Genomic DNA, 10,497 nt, shown 5'->3' on the forward strand with positions numbered 1-10,497 from the left:
CTAGACTGTGATTGGGCAGTGACTAGGCTCTGATTGGGCAGTGGGTAGACTGTGATTGGGCAGTGACCGGGCTGTGATTGGGCAGTGACCGGGCTGTGATTGGGCAGTGACTGGGCTGTGATTGGGCAGTGACTGGGCTGTGATTGGGCAGTGACTGGGCTGTGATTGGGCAGTGACCGGGCTGTGATTGGGCAGTGACTAGGCTGTGATTGGGCAGTGACTAGACTGTGATTGGGCAGTGACTAGGCTGTGATTGGGCAGTGACTAGACTGTGATTGGGCAGTGACCGGGCTGTGATTGGGCAGTGACTGGGCTGTGATTGGGCAGTGACTGGGCTGTGATTGGGCAGTGACCGGGCTGTGATTGGGCAGTGACTGGGCTGTGATTGGGCAGTGACCGGGCTGTGATTGGGCAGTGACTGGGCTGTGATTGGGCTGAGCCAGGCTCTTGGTATCTCACTTCTGGCATCGCTACTTCTCCTGATTGGTCTATTCAACTTATGACCATGTTGACAGCCAGTCTCAAACACAGACAGTCTCAAACACTCTTCTGCTAGAGAGACAGCATACCTTACACAGACCCCTACTGTCATATAGAGATACAGAATGATGCAATCACCTCATCTTATCTCAGAGACATACAGGCAGACAGACTGAACCCAGGAGGACACTGTACAGACACACATATACGCACACTCACACACACACACACACACACACACACACACACACACACACACACACACACACACACACACACACACACACACACACACACACCACAACATCGCATTTATCTCAGCTGCCTGAAATGGGACAGGTGGGCAGAGGGATGGAAAGAGAGAAAGAGGGAGGGAGAGAGAGAGAGAGAGAGACAGAGGGAGGGAGGTGTAATTAGATATGATTAGAGAAGAGAGAACATGAGAGGAGACATGAGAGGAGACATGAGAGGAGAAGAGAGGACATGAGAGGAGAACTGAGGAGACATGAGAGGAGAAGAGAGGACATGAGAGGAGACATGAGAGGAGAAGAAAGGACATGAGAGGAGACATGAGAGGAGACATGAGAGGAGAAGAGAGGACATGAGAGGAGACATGAGAGGAGAAGAAAGGACATGAGAGGAGACATGAGAGGAGAAGAGAGGACATGAGAGGAGAAGAAAGGACATGAGAGGAGAAGAGAGGACATGAGAGCAGACATGAGAGGAGAAGAGAGGACATGAGAGGAGACATGAGAAGAGAAGAGAGGACATGAGAGGAGACATGAGAAGAGAAGAGAGGACATGAGAAGAGACATGAGAAGAGAAGAGAGGACATGAGAAGAGACATGAGAAGAGAAGAGAGGACATGAGAGGAGACATGAGAAGAGAAGAGAGGACATGAGGAGACATGAGAGGAGACAAAGAAAGAAGAAATTACATGGGAGGAGACATGGGAAGAGACATGAGAGGAGACATGAGAGGAGACATGCGAGGACATGAGAGGAGAAAAGAAAACAGGAAAGGAGAAGAGACAACATGGGAGGAGACATGAGAAGAGAGGACATGAGAGGAGAAGAGAGGACAGGAGAGGAGACATGAGAGAAGAAGAGAGGACAGAATATGAGACATGAGAGGAGAAGAGAGGACATGGGAGGACACATGGGAGGAGAAGAGAGGACATGGGAGGAGACATGAGAGGACAAGAGCGGTCAGGAGAAGAGATGAGAGGACAGGGAGGCATTAGAGAAGAAGAGACGACATGGGAGGAGACATGAGAAGAGACATGTGAGGTGAAGAGAGGATAGGAGACATGAGAGGAGAAGAGAGGACATGAGAGGAGACATGGGAGGAGAAGAGAGGATAGGAGACATGAGAGGAGACATGAGAAGAGACATGTGAGGTGAAGAGAGGACAGGAGACATGTGAGGTGAAGAGAGGACAGGAGACATGAGAGGACATAGATAATATACCTGCTGCCTTTAAACCGTAGATACAGGACTCCTTTTGAATGATACTCCGTCTGCTTCCTTAATAATGGCACCCCATTCCCTATTTTCTGTAGTGAACTTTCTACATTTTGGCTTTTCAAGATGACTGTCCAGGAGAGATTGTATTTTTTGGCTACTAATTGCTTTTTGGTAAGGTTCTGCTCTCCTCAGATACACTGTGATTTTACTGTGGTCTGAGAGAGGTGTTAGTGGGCTGACTGTGAAGGCTCAGAGAGAGGTGTCAGTGGGCTGACTGTGAAGGCTCAGAGAGAGGTGTCAGTGGGCTGACTGTGAAGGTTCTAAGAGACTCTGGGTTTAGGTCGGTGAGGAAGTTATCTACAGTGCTGCTGCCAAGGGAAGAGCTAAAGGTGTACCTACCAGAAGAGTCCCCTCTCAGCCTACCATTGACTATGTACAGACACAGTGTTCAACAGAGCTGTAGGTGTACCTACCAAAAGAGTCCCCTCTCAGCCTACCATTGACTATGTACAGACCCAGTGTTCCACAGAGCTTTTTTATTTTTCACTTTGTCATAGTTGTTTCTGTGGGGGTATGTGGGGAGGGAAAGGTTATTGCTTCCTGGTAGGTGTTTATCCCCATGACTGTTAACAGTGTCTGGTTCTTCTGCTGTTCTAGCATTCAGGTCTCCACAGACCAGGATGTTGCCTTGGGCCTGAAAGTGACTAATTTCCCCCTCTAGAATGGAGAAACTCTCTTCATTGAAGTAGGGTGACTCTGCGGGGGGAATATATGTGGCACAGAGGAAGATGTTTTTGTTGATCTTTAACCATATAAAGAATTCTCCTGTTTTGATCAATTCGATTGAATTAATTAGTTCAGATTTATACCATATTAGCATTCCCCCTGAGTCTCTGCCCTGTTTGTTTCCTTTTAATTTAGTGGATGGTATGTGATTGTTAATTAACCTGGCCTCAGGTTTTGCTAATTCTGGACTGGCAGTGGCTTGACAACAGGAAATACTGTATGTGGACAGAAAGAAAGGTTGTGTACGTCTTACAAACATATGAAGCAGTCTATATCTACTTACATTAAATATTTATGACAGTTTGTGCAAAGAGATTATGGACAAATAGCAATATCCGCCCCTTCATCACCATCATCATCAACATCATCATCAACATCATCATCACCATCATCATCCTCATCATCACCATCATCACCATTATCATCACCACCATCTTCACCATCATCATCATCATCACCGTCATCATCACCATCATCATTGTCACCAACATCATCATCACCGTCATCATCGTCATCACTATCATCATCATCGTCATCACCATCATCATCCTCACTACCATCATCATCACCATCACCACTACCATCATCACCACCATCACTACCATCATCATCACCACCACCATCCTCATAACCATCATTATCATCTCCATCCCCACCATCATCATCGTCATCATTCCATCATGAAACACTACCAGAACTGTGCAAATTCACCTCACACACATTTTAAACAGAGACATTGAGCAGCACACCAGACCAGCGACAGCCCCAACCTGCCTACCAGTCATGGACAAGAGGCAGACAGACGTCTTGGTCGATAATACTATCCTTTTCAGCTCAATCTAACACTCTGACAGTCTGCTTCTCCCTCTACCAGAACCCCGGGGCCACCAGCTAGCACAGCGACACTGTTTTCTCTCCCAACCCTCACACGCACACACACGCATGCACGCACACACACACACACACACACACACACACACACACACACACACACACACACACACACACGCACACACACACACACACACACACACACACACACACACCCACACACACACACACACAGAGAGACATTCTAGAATCACTCGACCATGACTGTAGGAGTAGATTTGATTTGGCGCATGCGGTCCCATCTGTCAGTGCAACGTGGTCTCAGAACATTTCGTATTATTCTGTAGGATAAATCCCAGACACTCCATTTAGTATGATGTTACGTTTCGTATGGTATGCATTAGTTTGTGGATGGCCATCTTTCCATTGCGTATGATATGTTACAGATTACAATTCATATGATGTGTTATGATTTTACATTTGTGCAATATATTACGAATTTGCAAAAAATTACAAAATGTTTTGAATTTGAAAAACGTATGATATGTTACGAATTCCTATTTGTTGTGGCTGTGTGGCTAACGTTAGCTAGCTCTAGGGGTTAGGGGTTAAAGTTGAGGTTAAGGTTAGGAGTTAGGTTAAAGGGTTACCTGAAAGTGATAGGTTAACGTTAGCTAACATGCTAAGTAGTTGTACAATAGCAACAAAAACTAAGTTATACGTAGTTGCAAAGTTGTTAATCAGAAAACAATTATAAAGTTGTCCACGATGAAATTCGAACAAGCAACTTTTGGTTTATACGTCTAACCAACCATCCTCCTTTCGCTTTTACCTTATTAAGTAATCTAACCTACGGTTATGTATAGGTACTATGTTATGTCGAGTCTAAGAGACCAGTTTGATTATAACCTCTCTGAGAGAGAGAGAGGCAGAGTGCGGAGCAGGTCGTCCTGTCTGCCTGCACGTACAAGTGCACACGTGTCTCCTATCGATCGCTTCCTCCGTTTTATTGCCTTTCTTCTAAGTAGCAGATGGGCACACTTCATATTAATACGCTCTGTATCTCACCTCCAGACTTGGCCAAGTTGGAGGATGTGAAGGGTACTCTGAAAAAACCACATGCACCCTCTGCAGCATCTCCGAGTCTCGCTCCCTGTCCCAGCCAGCCCCGCCGACGAGCATCCGTCACCGCCGCGCTTTTCATAGGTGTTGGCGCTGCCCTTGGTGCTGAAATTACACTCGTCTCCTACGGCACCGCTGCTGCTACCGCTGATATCCGTGTAGTCGTAGACAAACCATCTAAAACTCAACACCTGAACCACGGTGGAGGGAACCACCACGAAGACCAGTGTCAGCCCGAACCACCAGTAGTCCCGTCTCAGGTAGTAGTCCGCGGCAAGCCACAGGTCGGTGGCCACGTCTGAGAAGAAGACAAACAGGGCGCACATCACCCAGTAGCAGTCCAGGAGCGAGTAGGGCTTGGAGGCATAGGGGTACGGAGAGGCATCCTGGTCGGGCTTGGCTGCTATAATAGATCGGGGTGGTGGTGCTACGAGGTTGTCGGTATTCTGCACAGACACGGCTGCTCCATCCGATTTAGCTGCCATGTTTGTTGTAGGAAAGAGATTGGGGGAAAGGGAGAGGGTGAGAGTGAGACGGGAGGGGCTGTGTGTGTGTGAGAGAGAGAGAGAGAGAGGTTTCTCAGACAGGCAACAAACGGCTCATCGTTTAATTGGCTATTAAATGTCATTACATTCTTATTAAACGTATCATCATCACACTGAATAACACAGTGTTTGTATTATGTATTTCAATGCGGAGATAATTTCCTAATTCCTAACCAAGGACTCAATACTGTTATGTAGGCTAATGTAGACTATGACTGACAGCAAGCGCTCACAGCGAAGCGGCTGTTTACGTCATACGAGTCCGGAGCGTTACGTGGATCATCGATCAATACACACCGGCTACATTTCACTGTGGTAAAACTAATTCATTCAATTAATGTTTAGTTAAATATCGTATCTAAAAAGAAAATACTAAAAGTGTCACACAGCAGTTTTACAGTAGCATAGGCTATGTAGGGTATACAGTAAGATGCGTCTGGATATTACACCTGTCAACACGGTTTCCCTCTCTAGTCTACGCCTGCGTCAGTCGGCACACCTACAGTACTCACCAATGAGTAAAGAGTTTCGTGGTGAATGTTTAAAGAAGAAGACAGGGAGAGTCTGAAAGAGAGAGAGAGAGAGAGAGAGTCTGAGAGGGAGAGTCTGAGGGAGAGGGAGAGTCTGAGAGGTAGTCTGAGGGAGAGGGAGAGTCTGAGAGGGAGAGTGAGGGAGAGGGAGAGAAAGAGAGAGAAAGAGAGAGAGACAGAGAGGGAGAGTCTGAGGGAGAGGAACATTCTGAGAGGGAGAGTCTGAGGGAGAGTCTGAGAGGGAGAGTGAGGGAGAGGGAGAGAAAGAGAGAGAAAGAGAGAGCGACAGAGAGGGAGAGTCTGAGGGAGAGGGAGATTCTGAGATGGAGAGTCTGAGGGAGAGGGAGAGTCTGAGAGGGAAGTCTGAGAGGGAGAGTCTGAGGGAGAGGGAGAGAAAGAGAGAGAAAGAGAGACAGACAGAGAAGGAGAGTCTGAGTGAGAGAGTGTGTCTATGTGTGTGTGTGTGTGTGTGTGTTCAATGTGTGTTAACAGAACACACCGACTGACTGCACACTAGTCTGTGAGTTGCTATAGCTCCAGCAATGAGCTACTATATTGATTAGATAAACAGCTGTGGCTCAGTGGAAACTCAAAAGGAGAATTTTTTTTTTTTTTGTAAACAGGTTTAGTGCAGCACAGAACAGAGCATCATATAAATTATAATTTATAGGTCTTTATGTAAAGAAATAGTCTATCCATTACATCTATCACGGCCGATGTTCTCTGGGTCTAGTGAACACAGTCTGGATCTACTGAAAACAGTCTGGGTCTACTGAACACAGTCTGGATCTACTGAAAACAGTCTGAGTCTAGTGAACACAGTCTGGGTCTACTGAACACAGTCTGGGTCTACTGAACACAGCCTGGGTCTACTGATCACAGTCTGGGACTACTGAACACAGTCTGGGTCTACTGAACACAGTCTGAGTCTAGTGAACACAGTCTGGGTTTACTGAACACAGTCTGAGACTACTGAACACAGACTGAGTCTACTGAACACAGTCTGGGTCTACTGAACACAGTCTGAGTCTAGTGGACACAGTCTGAGTCTAGTGAACACAGTCTGGGTCTACTGAACATAGTCTGAGTCTACTGAACACAGTCTGAGTCTACTGAACACAGTCTGAGTCTACTGAACACAGTCTGGGTCTACTGAACACAGTCTGGGTCTACTGAACACAGTCTGAGTCTACTGAACACAGTCTGAGTCTACTGAACACAATCTGGGTCTACTGAACACAACCTGAGTCTGCTGAACACAGTCTGAGTCTACTGAACACAGTCTGAGTCTACTGAACACAGCCTGGGTCTACTGAACACAGTCTGGGACTACTGAACACAGTCTGGGTCTACTGAACACAGCTTGAGTCTACTGAACACAGTCTGGGTCTACTGAACACAGTCTGGGTCTACTGAACACAGCCTGGGTCTACTGATCACAGTCTGGGACTACTGAACACAGTCTGGGTCTACTGAACACAGTCTGAGTCTAGTGAACACAGTCTGAGTCTACTGAACACAGTCTGGGTCTACTGAACACAGTCTGGGTCTACTGAACACAGTCTGAGTCTACTGAACACCGTCTGGGTCTACTGAACACAGTCTGAGTCTAGTGGACACAGTCTGAGTCTAGTGAACACAGTCTGGGTCTACTGAACACAGTCTGAGTCTACTGAACACAGTCTGAGTCTACTGAACACAATCTGGGTCTACTGAACACAACCTGAGTCTGCTGAACACAGTCTGAGTCTACTGAACACAGTCTGAGTCTACTGAACACAGCCTGGGTCTACTGAACACAGTCTGGGACTACTGAACACAGTCTGGGTCTACTGAACACAGCTTGAGTCTACTGAACACAGTCTGGGTCTACTGAACACAGTCTGGGTCTACTGAACACAGCCTGGGTCTACTGATCACAGTCTGGGACTACTGAACACAGTCTGGGTCTACTGAACACAGTCTGAGTCTAGTGAACACAGTCTGAGTCTACTGAACACAGTCTGGGTTTACTGAACACAGTCTGAGACTACTGAACACAGTCTGAGTCTACTGAACACAGTCTGGGACTACTGAACACAGTCTGGGTCTACTGAACACAGCTTGAGTCTACTGAACACAGTCTGGGTCTACTGAACACAGTCTGGGTCTCTACTGAACACAGTCTGAGTCTACTGAACACAGTCTGAGTCTACTGAACACAGCCTGGGTCTACTGAACACAGTCTGGGACTACTGAACACAGTCTGGGTCTACTGAACACAGTCTGGGACTACTGAACACAGTCTGGGTCTACTGAACACAGTCTGAGTCTACTGAACACAGTCTGGGTCTACTGAACACAGCCAATCATCGAAGATGAACAAGTCAGTACTTCTACATGAACATGGGTGTTAATGTAGCACGTAGATATTGACGATCTGCCCCGTATATTTCCACCGTCTGATGGATTGACAGGTATTGATTTAAGTAGATACATTAGAGATATAGCTATTGACCTTCTATCCTTATGGTGCCCTCGTCAAAAGGAGTCCTCGTCGTAGGGAATAGGGTGCCATTTGGGATTCAACCCTATTCTTTATCCCCAACCGTCTGCTCGTTAAGGAATAACTACTTTACGTTGAAACGCAGATGAAGGGAATTGCTTATATTTATTTCGGTTAAGCCTTGTGTGGTCGCCGGCCTGTAGCTGTGTGCTGTGAAGGGGGTTGGCAGTACATAAATCCATCTATATGTTGTTCCACTAGTACCGTGATCCAGCTGAATGTTGCTCCACTAGCACCGTGATCCAGCTGAATGTTGCTCCACTAGCACAGTGATCCAGCTGAATGTTGCTCCACTAGCACCGTGATCCAGCTGAATGTTGCTCCACTAGCACCGTGATCCAGCTGAATGTTGCTCCACTAGCACCGTGATCCAGCTGAATGTTGCTCCACTAGCACCGTGATCCAGCTGAATGTTGCTCAATTAGCACCGTGATCCAGCTGAATGTTGCTCCACTAGCACCGTGATCCAGCTGAATGTTGCTCCACTAGCACCGTGATCCAGCTGAATGTTGTTCCACTAGCACCGTGATCCAGCTGAATGTTGCTCCACTAGCACCGTGATCCAGCTGAATGTTGCTCCACTAGCACCGTGATCCAGCTGAATGTTGCTCCACTAGCACCGTGATCCAGCTGAATGTTGTTCCACTAGCACCGTGATCCAGCTGAATGTTGCTCCACTAGCACCGTGATCCAGCTGAATGTTGCTCCACTAGCACCGTGATCCAGCTGAATGTTGCTCCAGTAGCACCGTGATCCAGCTGAATGTTGCTCCACTAGCACCGTGATCCAGCTGAATGTTGCTCCACTAGCACCGTGATCCAGCTGAATGTTGTTCCACTAGCACCGTGATCCAGCTGAATGTTGCTCCACTAGCACCGTGATCCAGCTGAATGTTGCTCCACTAGCACCGTGATCCAGCTGAATGTTGCTCCACTAGCACCGTGATCCAGCTGAATGTTGTTCCACTAGCACCGTGATCCAGCTGAATGTTGCTCCACTAGCACCGTGATCCAGCTGAATGTTGTTCCACTAGCACTGTGATCCAGCTGAATGTTGCTCCACTAGCACCGTGATCCAGCTGAATGTTGCTCCACTAGCACCGTGATCCAGCTGAATGTTGTTCCACTAGCACTGTGACCCAGCTGAATGTTGCTCCACTAGCACCGTGATCCAGCTGAATGTTGTTCCACTAGCACCGTGATCCAGCTGAATGTTGTTCCACTAGCACTGTGACCCAGCTGAATGTTGCTCCACTAGCACCGTGATCCAGCTGAATGTTGTTCCACTAGCACCGTGATCCAGCTGAATGTTGATAATACTGCTGGGAAAGTATGACGTCTGCTTGAAACAACATCTGACCGAAAGCATTGAGAAAAGCAAGAACCTACATCAGTCTGGGGCAAGAGGCAGAGGTTCTCTAATCACAGGCCTCTCAAAAAAAATACTGTCAACGTCATCATTCACACAATTCAGAGAATTATCCAAGAGACCACGTCAAGAGATATTGAGCACGCTGGACTGTTCTCTGTCCAGATCGACACAACTCAGGACATAACTTCTCAAGACCAGTGCTCTGTCATTGTGAGATATGTGACAGACGTCGTAAAAGAGAGGCTTGTGGCTGTTGTGAGGTGTAAGGCGTCCACTGGACAGTACTTTGTCCAGTTGTCGACAGATGTTGTGGATCAACTAAAGTTAGACATGACCAAGTGCATTGGCAAAGCTACGGATGGAGCAACCAATATGAAGGGCAAATATAAGGGCTTCTCTACTCTGTTATCCTCAAAGTCCCCCAATCAAGTGCATGTATGGTGCTATGCACGTGTCCTTCATCTGGGTTGGTCTGACAACAACTGAAATTGTCTTAGCAAGTGGGTCACTGTTTGCTCTCCTTAAGGACATTGCTGTGTTACTCCGTGAATCCAACCAAAGGACGGATGTGTGGGAGAAGAAGAGCCAGGACACGAGACACAGACGCCTGTCTCCAATCAGAGAAACAGGCTGGTGGGCTTAAGGATAGAGCTTTGAAGAAGGTCTTTGGATCCTTTGGAAAACCAGACTAGGGTCTCTGTTGAAGTTCTCCTCATACTATCAGCCATACAAGGACAGGCCAACATGAAGAAAACTATTGAAGTACTCCTCACACTATCAGCCAAACAAGGACAAGCCAACGTGAAGACAACTGTTGAAGT

At 47.2% G+C, this 10,497-nt stretch overlaps 1 protein-coding gene across 2 annotated transcripts in view; it reads right to left on the reverse strand.

Annotated features, from left to right (window-relative positions):
• Nucleotides 1–5,185, reverse strand: part of LOC139367791 (XK-related protein 7-like) — a 55,178-nt gene extending 49,993 nt beyond the window's left edge. Inside the window, exons 1-2 of one of the 2 annotated variants that reach the window (XM_071106123.1) lie at nucleotides 4,753–5,170; nucleotides 4,632–4,716 (exon numbers count right to left, since the gene is read on the reverse strand). In XM_071106123.1, the coding sequence (XP_070962224.1) occupies nucleotides 4,632–4,716; nucleotides 4,753–5,170 (503 nt within the window). Of the gene's footprint in view, nucleotides 1–4,631 lie in introns of both variants that reach the window. The other variant, XM_071106124.1, reaches the window with a different exon arrangement.
• Nucleotides 5,186–10,497: the final 5,312 nt, after the last annotated feature.

The sequence above is a fragment of the Oncorhynchus clarkii genome, chromosome 16, assembly GCF_045791955.1.
Source record: "Oncorhynchus clarkii lewisi isolate Uvic-CL-2024 chromosome 16, UVic_Ocla_1.0, whole genome shotgun sequence".
Lineage (NCBI taxonomy): Eukaryota > Metazoa > Chordata > Actinopteri > Salmoniformes > Salmonidae > Oncorhynchus > Oncorhynchus clarkii.